This window comes from Acipenser ruthenus, chromosome 24 (assembly GCF_902713425.1).
Source record: "Acipenser ruthenus chromosome 24, fAciRut3.2 maternal haplotype, whole genome shotgun sequence".
In the NCBI taxonomy this organism is placed as follows: Eukaryota; Metazoa; Chordata; class Actinopteri; order Acipenseriformes; family Acipenseridae; genus Acipenser; species Acipenser ruthenus.
This window is the reverse complement of record NC_081212.1, coordinates 5,046,509-5,060,699: the sequence shown is the minus strand read 5'-3', so window position 1 is coordinate 5,060,699 and position 14,191 is coordinate 5,046,509. Positions and strand designations below refer to the sequence as shown.

General features: G+C 40.7%; 1 protein-coding gene across 1 annotated transcript in view; it reads right to left on the bottom strand.

Annotated features, from left to right (window-relative positions):
- LOC117429663 (mediator of RNA polymerase II transcription subunit 13-like) overlaps window positions 1-14,191 on the bottom strand; it is a 46,405-nt gene that overhangs the window by 14,128 nt on the left and 18,086 nt on the right. Inside the window, exons 4-10 of the mRNA XM_058998130.1 lie at window positions 6,107-6,252; window positions 5,308-5,505; window positions 4,422-4,616; window positions 3,923-4,085; window positions 3,505-3,615; window positions 1,670-2,362; window positions 536-746 (exon numbers count right to left, since the gene is read on the bottom strand). Of these exons, the coding sequence (XP_058854113.1) occupies window positions 536-746; window positions 1,670-2,362; window positions 3,505-3,615; window positions 3,923-4,085; window positions 4,422-4,616; window positions 5,308-5,505; window positions 6,107-6,252 (1,717 nt within the window). The remainder of the gene's footprint in view (window positions 1-535; window positions 747-1,669; window positions 2,363-3,504; window positions 3,616-3,922; window positions 4,086-4,421; window positions 4,617-5,307; window positions 5,506-6,106; window positions 6,253-14,191) is intronic.

Genomic DNA, 14,191 nt, shown 5'->3' with positions numbered 1-14,191 from the left:
GAGATTTTATTACACCGACGTACTTCGTGGAAACTGATAATGCCGTAGGAAGAAAGAATGCAGACTTGCCCCCCCCCCCCCCTTTACAAGTCAGATTACTCATAATAATGCATAAATGCGCCACTCAAGTGCTTCATCTAGGTACGTTGTAGGTTGAAGGTGACAAACAGAATAGGTACACACCTGTTTAAATGTGGATACTCAAACCAATATCTTACCATCTCAGGTTTAAGAATTTTGCTGAATTCCACTATTCTTTCAACAAATGCTTAAAACAAAGAAAAACTATTTGTTTCAGACATGAGTCATAAGTTTGTTTCACTACTGAAAACAATTCCTCTTTGTCCCAGAGGAGCAGCGCTTATAATGCTTCACGCACAATTAAATATCTATCAGAAAATCTGGCAAGCACGCATGCGAGTTTGTCATGTTGCGACATGAGCCAGAGTTGGCAGGGATGTCATAAGCAGTCAAATTCGCAGTGTAAAAAACAAACCAAAGAGCTCTATTAAAAGCCAGGCTGCGTTTCACCCACCTTGTGCTTCTTCCCGACCTCCCTCTCACCGCACTGCTTGTCCCGCTTGTCAGAGAAGGAGAACTCCACGTCTCCGTCGACGAACGCATATGGGTCCATTTCGGGTTCGTGATCCAAGATGGCTGCAGACAGGTGCTGGTTCTTTCTCTGCAGGTACATCTGAACCAGCTCGTCCGACACCTTTAACGCTTTCTTCGAGTTCGCCATCAACCTGCCAAGAGAACAGGCAAATCATTTCAAACCAAGACAGGGAAAGAATCGTGGAGAAAATCAATGTTCCCACCAAAAATCATTAATGCTGTGTACAAACCTTAAATAGTTTGATTCACAATATGCATTAACAGTCTTAACACTATGATGGAGTATTTTGCTACTGAAATTGCTAATAAAAGTCCTGTGTACGCCACAAAAATAGTACAAAATGGCAGTATAGTTGATATAGTGCACTAGTATAATATGTAGGTAAGAAAGTTGGGTGGGAACATTCTCTTAAATAGGAAATGAGCTAGTCTGCCATGACATCTCTAAACACCAATAGGTTTTGTGGTCTCAGCAGAGACTACAGCTCAAAACCACAACCAATTCAACACAATCTGCAGGCTTTGTCCATACCAGCCCTGGGATCTACTCAGAAAAAACAGATCAACATGCAACTGAGGTGGTCATTCCAGAGAAGAGCTGAACTCAAAATGCCTTCCAAATGAGGCCTGTGCCTTTACTTTTCACCCTCAATAGATACCTGAAACTTTAGTATCATTCCTGTCTATCTTGCTACCTGTTTAAAGGTAAAGAGCAAGCATTGCTATGATGCTTTTTTCTGGATTTGATTACACTGGTCTTTTAAACTGTTTTTCTGCTGAGAAATCTGAAGAATGATTTACTAAAATACGAGAATTCATTTTAATATCCCATTCATAAAGAGCTTTTGTAAACACGCATATGAAAAGTGCTAGCCAGTTCACGCACAGTGTAAAAGATCAATTGTCCATTGAATATCACTTTTTTTTTTTTATAAACCGTAATCTACCAGTCTATTCAATGGTTAAAAGCAACCTACCCAACAAAGACACACACAAAAAGATAGATAAATGGGCCCTTGTACCCTCCTGCTAAGGAACTTGAAGTAATACTCACTCAGTAACCGACACAACATTTTCCTGGGATCCTATGGGGTCATCCCTCAACTTGTCGGTGGGGAGCTGGGGCGTAGGGAAATGGGAGTCCTTTTTCCGAGGAAGCACAAAAAACTTCCAGGGTGCATCGGCGCTGCCGTCGTCAGGGTTAACTGCGGCCCCCACGTACACGGTGGGCTCCAGGATCTCGGGGAATGCCGGGGGGTAGGAGTGATGGTCAAGCCGGTGGTCCTCAGCTGCTTTCTGGGAGACCAGGCAGGGCTCAGGGGTGGGCTGGTAGAAGTGTTGGCTATGCGGGGTGGAGGGGTTCTTCATGGGCTCGCCCCCTTCCTCGCCCCGCTCACAGGGGTGGGGGCTGAGGGGAGGGGGAGGGGGGGAGCTGGCCATCTCCGTGCCTCCGTGGAGCTGAGGAGTCTTGGCCACAGAGACCACGTCGGAAGGCCTCAGGTTCGAGAATCGCCCCCGGCTGTCCTGCGATCGGATGCCCAGGCGCTGGCTCGCAGAGTCCGAGTCCAGGGAGACCTCGTCGCACACAGAGGTGCGGTGGTGGAAGGGGGTCAGCGGCCGCTTCTGCTGCTTGTCCCCCTTCTCCGGCTTCTCGTTGGCCTTGTGTTTCAGCGGGGGCTGTGGGGGCTGGCCGGCAGGTTGGGGCTGACCTGGGGGCCCGGCACTTCTCTGCTTCAGGTTTTTATGCCTGGAAGAACATCGGGGGACAAACCAAAAGCCACGTCAGGAGATCCTGTTTTTACAGCACACGCTGCTAAATACCACTCAGATTGGAGAATTAAACATATTCTTACAAAAGAAAGTTAGGTAAGAGTAGCAGACAAACATTTAGACTAAGGCTTTCCTGAGAGATTACTCAGTTATCCCCCCCAAGGTTGTATTAGGTAAGCCACTGGGCACTCCCTGAGACAAAACTTAAGGAGACTCAAGTACACAAGACCTGTTTAGTCCTGCAACTTTTATGATTGAGTGTCTGGATACATAGTTAATCCCTTTTTAAGTGCCACCTGTAAAAACACCCTAGTTATCACTTGTTCTATAAAAACAACTAATCTCTTCACAGCTGAAAAACACCTTATTTGTATAAAATTCTCCCTAGAGGACCTTTGGTTTGGGCCACACAACACACGCCTAAAACAAACTACTGTTTAATAGCAGCACAGGACGTCTTGGTGTGAAAGCATTGGCAGCTTTCCCTTAAGCTGCCCTAGTTTATGATCACCACACCCACAAGAGGAGTCGCTGTTTAAATCCCTGTTAAATTAGGGGCTTCGCACAGAACACCTATATTACTTTAATTAGTCGCGTGGGTCAAATGAAAAGAGAAGAGAATTCAAATCATCTTCCTTGAAATCTGGTTGTGTTTTTTATTTTAGTATCATTTTGGGAGCACACAACGCAGCAGAGTAACAAGTCAAATGGGGAATTAATTTGTGTTTATAATGAAGTACATTAGAAATTGTGAGAATGTAGAGAACCTACTGACAGCTCCCTCCACTGATCTGTTGGAACTTGTGTCCTAATAGCTACCTTGGATTAGATAGTGATTAACTACTTAATGGCCTTTAAAATGTGAAAGGAACAGAGTAAAACACCCCTTTTCAAACAGACAACTGATTTTACATGACTTGAGTTGCATTTTAGTGCTGAAAGAGTGTACATTTTAATATCTAATGATGCAGTTTCACTTACAAAGATACTATCCATAAATACAAACGGTAATGTGGTACCTTTTAATATCTATAAAGCCACTTGTAGACACTTTACTATTGCTGAGCCTTAGAGCTTTGTGCGAGTCTTATTCTTTTATTTAATTAAGGGATCTAATACCTTGAGCAGTTGCAGATGGACCTCTGCGTGGGTTCCACAAAATCCCAAGCTCCGATTTTATCAACCACCTCCTCTTCACACGTCCCATTAGTAGTGGCAGAGAATTTACGTCTACAATTTAGTAAAAAGAATATAATCTGTTAAAGGAATATGGCATTTCCCACGTTCCATTTCAATGACAAAATAGAATTTCTACCAAAAATTAAAGCAGCAGAATAATCATATTCCAAGGTGCTACATTTAAAGTCATTAGCCACAAGTGCAGTATTTGATTGTTGGGTTTAAAAGATAACACATTGCTAAATCAATTAATCAATTGCAAAAAGTCTTAATTAAAAAGTACCATTTCTCACAACTAAGCGAGATACATTTACCACCGAAAGTGATTTCAATAAAAGTACAATAAAAAGGCTCTTACTTGTTCTGCGCTCGGTTAATATTGCACTCTTGCCAGACTCTATCCACCACCTGGCTGGCTAGTTTCCTGGGGATCTTTCCTCCGTGGTGACTCGTATTGTCGGCACTGAAGCCATCAGAAACCGAAGAAAACTTCACCCACTTCTGGGCAGACTGGGTGTCCACTACAAGAAAAAACACACACATTAAATCAACACTTATGGTACCTCTTAAATGACAATCTAACTATACTGCCGAGGAGGATGCGTCAACTATGGGGAGCAGTGGATTTCAGGTAACACACACTCTCTGAAACAACTTTAAATCCCGAAGGTTTAGGAGTTGAATAGCTCATTGAACAAGTGGTTTCAGTGTTCGTATTGAACTGGTAGCAGCATAGAGGTTTAACAGAAGGCATATTAAACAGTATGGGGGACTGGGGACGGGGCTGAACGGCTCCCTCTCCCTCGGAGGGTGGGTTACTCCAGGGTAGACTTGGCTTGCGAGACCAGTGCACATACCTGTCTGTACCTCCTCGGGGGACGTTGGTGGAGTGAGAGTCACAGAGGAAATGGCAGGATCCCGTGTGGAAGCAGGCACTTGGTGGCCACCCGAGTAGACAGCAGAGCAATGGGAGGACCCCACAGGGGTCACGGCAGGGATGTCCGACTGAGGGACCAGCACAAGGCATGATGGGTACACCATTCGCACTCCACCTAGGGGACAACCAAGACAACCCACCTTAAACTCAGGATCTTCAAATGTCTGCATCACTCAAGGACTGATTTGTAACCTAAGTTAGCAGCTTGATTTAATGCATCACACAGGACAGGACTGTGCAGTTAAGATATTAAAGTTGCAAAGCTGTTGTACCACATGAAAACCACCACAAGTGCCGATTTCTTTCCTCTTCTGTGGTGTGCTTATTGCACAGTAGTTTAAAAAATAACTAATTACCTTTAAATTAACTGAATTAAAAAAAAATGAAGAAAAGCTGATGACTGACATATCACAAGTCTATCGAGAATAGTATAGAATACAAAATGGCAATGAATAGTTTAATGAAAATGGGATAAGTAACATTTAAGTTGTAGTTTGGTAAGCAAATGAGGCATTAGTATCATGGTAAAGCATATTAAAAATGACTGATTTCCAGTATATAACCTCTTGTGTTGTCAAAATTGAAGTGGGACATACAGATGTACAGACACCTCCATATATCCCCAGAACCCAATACTCCCAATAACATATCCAATTGGTATTAGCAATACTTAACATCCATTTTCTTCCATATAGATATGGAAAACTGCTTAAGTGTACAACTGCACCCGCTATATTCAAGTCACCGGATTAAACAGCTAGGTCTATTCCCCTCCATGAATTCACATAGGATCCTAGATTTCTTACCAACAAGGACTCCAACTGCAGCGAGAGAGTCATCCTCCCAGTCCATCTCCTCCTGCTTTTCCTCCAACCCCTCCTTGGAGCTCGACGTGATGGGATAGAACTGCTTCCATTCCTCAATCAGCTTCTGGGTCGGTGGGTCAGACAGCTTGAAAGACTGGCCAGTCAGGGTTCCATTCAACCCGAACGGGCTTAGGATCACTAGGCATCAGAACAGATCAACCACATTTTAGAAAAGTGAATTACCAATTCCTGTAGCGATAACATTTCAACCAACATCTAATTCCTCTTGACCTTTCAAACCAAGCTGCCCAGTGCAGTAAATTCATCTGTGATATATGCAGGCTATTAAGACGTGGAACAACTGAACACTTTAATAGCTGGAATATCCATTCTGGGGTAATAAAAAAGGGCTCTTTGGCATACATTAAGAGGTCAGCCTATAGACTGGAAAAAAAATACCAACAAATCAAGAACAAAGTTTAAGCCGGAATTTGAACTACCTTTTACAGTGACCTTTAGATCTGCAAGCTTGTATCACCAAAGGCTTTCCACAAGAACTATTCCATACTAGCCAGGTCATACCAAGCTTCAGATCATCAGTCAAGATTACTTGGTTTTCAAAGCTACATAGCTTCTTTGATTACATTATGTTAAATAAAAGACCTAGATTATGCCCAGAGTTAATTTTTTTATTATGTCTCAATCTAAAATTCGACGCGATGCAAAACTTCTGGCTATAGCTGTACAAAAGTGTTGACCATTCCCCCCGTGTTGCCCTATTTCTAGCTATGGGACCCACCTTCAAAGGGGCTGCTGGACTGCTGGGCGAGGGTCAGGTGCTCCTCGCTCAGGTGGTAGACTGGCTGGTGCTGGTTGATCTCCACACAGGTGACGACGTGGCTGTCTCCGTGCAGAAAGAAGGTGAACGCGCAGGACAAGTGCTCGCTGTAATGAAAACAAACAATAATCCCAATGAAATCCTCAATATTATTAAACCCCTTCCAAGCAGATGTCAAGTGAGCAAACCAGTCAGCTCAGTCACTCAGACACCAAGAGGGCTGTTCAGAGCTTTTCTGGTAATGACAGGTGTCCTACAGACAGGAAACTGCACAGCGCAAAAGCACCATTTCACAGTTTTAAATGAATGTGTCTTGCTGGAAGCTGTAGAATAAGTTAGTAACTCCTAAATTGTTCCGTTTTGTTTCAAAGGGATTTTTAAACGAGTCCTCCATTTCTCCACAGAGAGCAGAGCAAGCTCTCAAACTTGCCCTGGAGTGAACCTCATGGAGCAAGGAAGCAGTTCAGTCTCCATGACTATCCTGTCTCGGAAACGCTGACGACACAGCTGACCTGTGTCAATGATGTGACTGCTGCAAGAGGGGATGCAATAACCCACAGCTCCACTGCGGCCCAAAGTAAAGAGCTGTTCACACACCAAATTGGGAATTATGAGTAGAATTATCTATCGCAGAATTAGGCATTGGGAACAGAATGCTAAATTCTGCAGTGCTGTCTTGTTTTTTTTAACACTACACCCAGCCAAGTTGAGTTCATTCATCATGTGACTTCACTCAAGTTTCTCTGCTGAAACTCGACATGGCGACTGCACCAACAAAAGAAAAAAGTCAAAACACTGCAATCTTGTATGCTGACCATGTTTGACCTAAGGCATGGTGTTTAAGGCGAGGCTTCCCAGAGGTAAGCTAAAGTAAACCATGAGCGTTTCTGAATTATACTATCCAACAATGAAGAAACAAGCTCAAAGCTATTTTTCTAGCTCTACATTCCTTAAAGGAAATTGATGGCTTTACTGTGTAAAGAGGATGCAGTCACTACACACCGCTTGTTACATAATAGGCACTCTGTCTGGAGACAAACCTTTTGTTAAACTTACAAACACCAAGGTGGCAGAATTAGCAAAGAAACAACTGGGAGGATTCATTCTGTGTTTATATTAAGAGGGGCGCTATTTAAATAACAAATCGAGAAATGCACCTGTGTACAGCAACGACAGTCAACACACCTTTTTTTTGTCAAAGTGTTTAATTTTTTATCCTGGTTATTGTAATGCCAGTAATAAGCTAAACAGGCCTTTTCAAAACACTTCAATTTGTAGACTGAACTACAGTGTCAGTGGAAGACTGTAAATATGATTCTCACAACAGTGCTGGGCATTTGTTTTCTGAACTGTTGTACTATAATTACATTTCCCTGCTTATTTTAATGCCAGCAATGAGCCAAGTGATGTTTATAAACATTATGACAGGTGTGAAGTGTTTTCAGGTGCTTTACTTACTATTACAGCAGAGTCCGAATGAAAATCTTGACCAACAATTTAAAAAAAATAATTGTGGTAATATTTATGTACTTATTTGAAACGAATCAACTTTATATTAATGTTCAAATGCCAAGTTAAATTATTAATAAAGTTGATTTGAAAAAAATGGAATTGGTCATTTTTGAAAAACAGAATTTGCTATTCCCCAGAATGGAAAATCAGTGGCCTTACCAGACTCAATATGAATACAATTAGTGTAGGTTAGGCCTATTATTAAATATTGAATTATCAACGTTTGCTGCAATTAGCATTATGCTCTTCACATCTGGGGAGACAGTCAGCGTTCTCAATGGCTTGCGCTGTGCATGTCAAAAAGACTTTTGTTCTGCAATGTGAAACCCACCTGCTTCCTATGGAACATGAAAACAGATACAATGCACACCAAGAATAAAAGGTTACTTGATCTCATGCTTGCAAGATTATTTTTAGTAACACAAACATTCACAAATCTGTCTTCAGTTTTGTACAGAATATACAGTTCTGTTATGAACCAATAAGACTTTAAGCCTTAATTCTGTATAAACAAACACATTCGTCAGGAGATGGTTCTTATTCCTTTTAGCTGTTAAATACATTCTGTTTTTTGGGTAGTTTCCTTCAAAGTCGGATCTCATAAAACTACAGAGATTTTCCAGCTACCTTTTACAACAGCTGCATAATTCACTGGAACCCAGAAAACCGGTGTATGTTTTGAATGACAGGACAGCAAGTGATACACACACATGTGCAAAGGCAATTCTAATGGATAGATGTTTATACCACAAAGCATTCGGACTACAGTCTCTCAACATTCTGGCACATTCCACAACTGTTTAGTAATACTGTACCTTGCCAGAAGAATCATTTTTCTACAAAAACAGGCAAGAATCTCACTGAGCATAACACAGAAACAATGTTAAGCTTTAAACAAGACTAAAAGATGATGCATCTGGGGCTTTCCAAATATTGATCACGGAAGTGATTATGCAACTAATAAAAACAACATTTAAGCTTTCAGAGCTGACAGTTTGCCAGTTGTAAAGAGGACTATGAAAAAGATTTAAAAAAAGAGCACACTTTGAGCTACTGAATCCCATACCCCCTCTCACAGCGACAACATAAATCTATACAGCATGCTTCAAGTCCCCATCCACTGGCAGTCTCTCGGGTCAATTCAACTGTTGGCGAGTGGTCTTTGTATTCCTCATTTCGGAAAGTCATGCAAAGTTCACACTCCACCTGCTCTATAGAATAGAGAAGTAAAATGGAGCTCTACTATAAGAGCCCAACACAGTTCAAAGACTTCACATGACACTAGGAATTTTGCATTCAAATTTAGAGGTGGATTTAGCTGAATGTTTATGGAGACAGCTTTAAGTGAAGGGAAACAATGGAACATTCAATATCAAAACACAACCGCTCTCTCAAAGAGGGCAGAAAAGTGGAGGAATATATTAACTATATTTACTCTAAAGTTTAATAGTACAATTTTTGTTTCTATATTTGAACTACTGCACTACAGTAAAGGACCTCCGAGACACACTTCAAAACAGGTCGGCCAGGCGACTCTCTAACAATTGAATGTAAAGCTTGTGTAAATACATTAAGTTATTTAGTAATACCTGACCATATACAATGACCTGCACAAGGCAACCATTATATTCCTTACTTAACATACCTGATTGTGCGTTAGATTTGCATTTAAAAACAGTACTCGTGGTAATGTTTGGGAGGTTTATGCACACTAGTATGTAGGACCAGGGTGGCGTTGGATTCAAGGACTGTACTGGGGAATTGTAACTTTCAGGTACTCTCAAATCCCACACCTACTACCAAAGACCGCAAACCTTTTAATCTCTAAGGGATATCGGTTACAGTGCTCTATCCAATTCCAAAATACTGTGCTATTTTATCACTGGTAACTCCTTTTTCCAGAAGTGAAAGTATTTATAAAAGACAAGGTTCCTTTTTTTAAATGAACCTTTATGAAACAAAACTATTCTAAAAACATTATACTATCTGAAAAGGTGTTCAATATGTTTATTTTTCTATCTCTAATTACAACCATTGTTTGAAGAAGACATTTAAATGTATTTCAATATTTGCTTTGTTGAGTACGTGTTTTTTTTTTTTTGTAAAAGTCTTTGCGATGTTAAAACGCTATTTGCTTATTTACTTTGTAGTTATTTCTTTGCTCAGAAAATACTAACCAGGGCTGTCTGTATACATCAGCATGTGTATGTGTGTGTGTAGATAAGGTTTAAAACGCTGACACTGCATCACATTTAAACATTCATAAAAATGTACCAAAATGCACATCCCTAGTACATTCGAGTCAATATAAAACTAGAGCCATCATAATGAAAAAGGAGACCTGAAGTGAATTCCGATTAGAATTGTGTAATTCAATTGTAGCTGAACCTTGGCACAACTCTCTAATTGCAACTAAAGTATATCACTGATCAATTACACATTTGTCATACAAGCAATTATACTTTCAAACACGCTTAGTGACCCTACTTAAATGTTTCTGTATTTGCACCTGTGATTATTGGTTATTTAGAATACACAGAGTAAACATGTTAGTGTGCAGTTGTTTGTGTTACTTTAGTGTAATAGGAATTAGCATTAGAATTGACTCAGGTCTGATGAACAGTATGTATGTAAAAATATAAGCAGGACACATACAGCTTCCTCCATATATTCCCAGAGTCAGATATCATAATGTCTTCATAAGAGGATCAGCATTCACGAGATTAAAGCAGTCCTTCAGGCTTTTAAATGTACCCATTGTAATTCTACCATCTCTCAAGTAACTACAGATCATAGATCCCCCATTTGAAAAGCATCTTGCTTTGTGTCACGGTGTACAACAGTCTGCGATGGAGGAATGAAGCACACCAATGAATTCCATTGCAGTGCAAACTGAACGTATACTGTAGGACAGAGCAGCTTTAAAATGGATCAAATGGCTTTAAAAAAATAATAATAATAATGGCCAACAGCCTCTTGCTTGTACAGCAGATTGCCATACAGAGATCCACACCACACTCTGTGCCAAAAAAAGACCCAATTATACAGCTGAAGCATTACAGTGGAATTCCCTTCCACTTGTAGCAAGAAACACGGATTTAAAATCCTTAGAAAGATGAACTTGTTTTTCACCTCATTAGTGAATGGCCAAGATTGCTTATTACTGTAACCTTGCTGTTTCCACACCATGCACCTTTGCATATACTGGGCTTTCTTTGGCTCTATCCTGGGCACAGACTCGCTTTGCAATGTTCTGGCATGCGTTTGGATTTTGCCAGGTGGCGTTTTGCTTTCTGCGTTAGCTAATCAATAGATCCTGCCGTGTGCCTTCGAGAAGAATGATTTTACAGATAGAGACTTGCAGCCAAGCCGTCAGCTTTCACTGAAACATCTACCGCACCAGTCCCTGCTGGAATTTCTACTGTTGTACTGCCAGCAAATCAGCATGGCTAAAATATTAAAAGGGTAAAAAAATAAATAGTGTAAAATTAATATAGTGACTGGATAACGACTTGTACTCATTACACCTGCTCATCTACAGTAGACTGACCAAAGCGGTTTTGATCCATCTTATTATCTGGACCAGTGGTCTAAAGGCTGTTAACAAAGACATAGTCTCAATCCTACACAACATGTGCAGGGAGCATGTGCATGGCTGTAGACTGCAATCCATGAGAAACAATGGTGAACATACAGATCCCAGTGCAGCTCAGGAGCATGCATTCATAAAGACAAATACCCTGTACCATATGAACTGTACTGCAAAACGCAAACCAAGTACAGGCTTGTTTGTAAAGCCCTTTATCAGAGCAACACAAGCCATGTTTCCCAGCAGAGAAATAGAAAAGCAGCTACGAGTGTAGAGCACATGCTGCCAGTTCAAACAATCTAGTAAGCATCTGATTGAAAACAGTGAAAATAAACAAGGGCTTGTGCTGTCCTCCGCCCTGAACAGCACAGTCTGATAGCAGCCCTCGCTCTACATCACAGGGCCTTGGCACTCACACTCCTGCTATGGGATTTTTAGGAGGTCATAAGGTATTTCTCTCTGGAAAATTACTTGGAAATGCTCCTACTTGCTTTCATCCAAGCTGAATTATGAGAACCTAGCTAATTTATTAGATAAACACAGCCCTCATGTTCACCACGTTTCATTTCCTGGCTGCAGACAGATTTTTATAGGATCAGATTTGGTGTTTCTTGATAGCGAATGTATTAACATTGAATCATGGCACAATATAAACAATTTGAATACCAGATGGTTTGAAACCAAAACATTTAGCAGCTGATGCATGTCGAGGTTTGGAGCACGGCGCAATTGGTTTGTATGTTGCTGTTATTTTAATCCGAATGACGGCAAACATGACCAGTATTACTCCGAGATGTTTACTGTTGAAATGCATGGCTGAAGTCTGCGAGGACCAAAATGTAATCCAGACCAAGAACCATCAAATCCATACAGCATGCTGCATTCCATCAGAGATTTACTGTAAATTATCGTACTACAAAATATTTAGATATTTACCTTGTGTCCATAACAAAAGGCTCTGAAGTCAAAACAGAAAAAACAAACACTACTAACTCGGCCAATTACACACAATCCTGCTCATATTTAAAACTTTTGGTGGTTTTGAATAAACTTTCACAATTGTATATCAAACGGATGTTCAATTTACTACATTTTCTTCTGTAGTTGTAACTTTCTGTGCTTCACTATCAGAAACCAGACCTTTATTTAATGAACTTTCCAGTTAGCTTCTGCAGTAGTGACAAGTGTCTGCACCCTTTGAAACCAGCCTGTCCATATCTCTCTGTGAGCCAAATACACATGCTCCTGTTACTACTTGGGAGTGGTTTTTAAATGGCAAGGTTTAAGCACAAATACATAAAATCTACTGACACCGCATGTTCAAATCCCATTGAATATAGGAACTGAACACATTTGCAAATCACTCAATGCATTACACCCAACACAGCCCAGTAAGCTTCCTTATTTAGAAAGCTGATCGATCCGTTAGTAGCTATTTTAGTGTAATCTGAACATACCATGATGAACCAGATTAATAAATACTACAAAAAGATATTGATCTTTCTATCAATTAAACTGTAACCACAGTTTACTTTAGCACAGCAAATGTGGCTGCAGAAGGCTCCAAGGTGTCCAACAATGTTAATGTCTTCCCTAACCCAAGTACAGGCACCGCTCGAGGTCACTTTCCACACCCATGGCATCGCCCCACGCACACTAACAGGAGCACGACAAACAAACAAACAAACCAGCTGGGACCCTGCAGTGAAGTCAAGGGATCAAACCGGAACGTGACAAACAAGGACCAGGAGGCCCTAGAGAATTAGCAGAGTCCAAGGTCCACTGTCAAACAGCACCATGGTTTCTCAGGATTAATGACATCAGTTAGTCGTTTTTCAAGGAATCAGTGCTGCAGATGCCAAGGCATACACTGACAGTGTCAGAAATGTGTGTTAAAGGGACAGACACATGTAGAAGATATATATGTTTCATTCAAAACGTGCACCATTTTCCAGCAATAGCAAAATCAGTGGTTTATGTAGACCGTCCTGCCATGTTACTGGCAGAAAACACACTTTAATAAACTGTAAATTCAAGAATATCCAGGACTACAACCAACAAGCTAGAAGCAAGTTACTTCACAAAACTAGGTTTGATGCTGATGTTAAAATATTTGGCTTGTTTGATGTTGTACCAAGTAGTGGCCTGCTAGAGGTTTTTTCAGAAATCCACAATACTTTATCAAGACCTGTCCCACTTCCCCCAGCTCCTTTATTCCATGCCTAGACATGTGCCAACCTCGAATATAAAAAAGCAACAAAATCCAAAAACACCAGGCTGGATAACAACTGCATTCCTGGGACCCCGAGAGGGTAAGCTATGTCCTGGATCTGAACTTTGAATTCCTACTGGAGCACAGATTGACGTTCCCTCCACAAGCTTACAACAAATCTGACCCACAATGTATCTGCAGCTTTCAATCCAGGTAATGACAAATAGTTCCTGTGGATGAAAATCAATGTTTGCACAACATGTTCAAAACACCTTTTTCTATTGTGTAAAGTTTTCAATGAAAAAGTAAACTTCATGTATTTCATTTTTTTTATACACTACTCATTCTAGTAGTATAGAACGTATCAAGATAAAAGCTTAAATCCTCAAAAACAATACATTTCTGGTTAAATGTTTAGTAAAATGCCATTTAGGATTCAAATTTTCCTTAAACGTTTACAGCTTTAAATCAGTTGAAAAACTCAAAGGTGTGTGTGTGTAGTTGATAGCTATTTCATACAAATTCAGATTACTACAAATCTCTCTGTGTCTTTTTTGGAGGGATTTCTTTCTCATTGACCGAATGTGCTTTTCCAGCACAATCAAAACACTGTGGCTGCACTGAAAAGAGCGAGAATGCATGGGGTTAAAGGTTAAAAACAGAACCACAAGCCTAGCTAAATAAAGTGATCAAACCATCTGCAAGGATTTGCCGGTTAGGCGACCACTTCCAA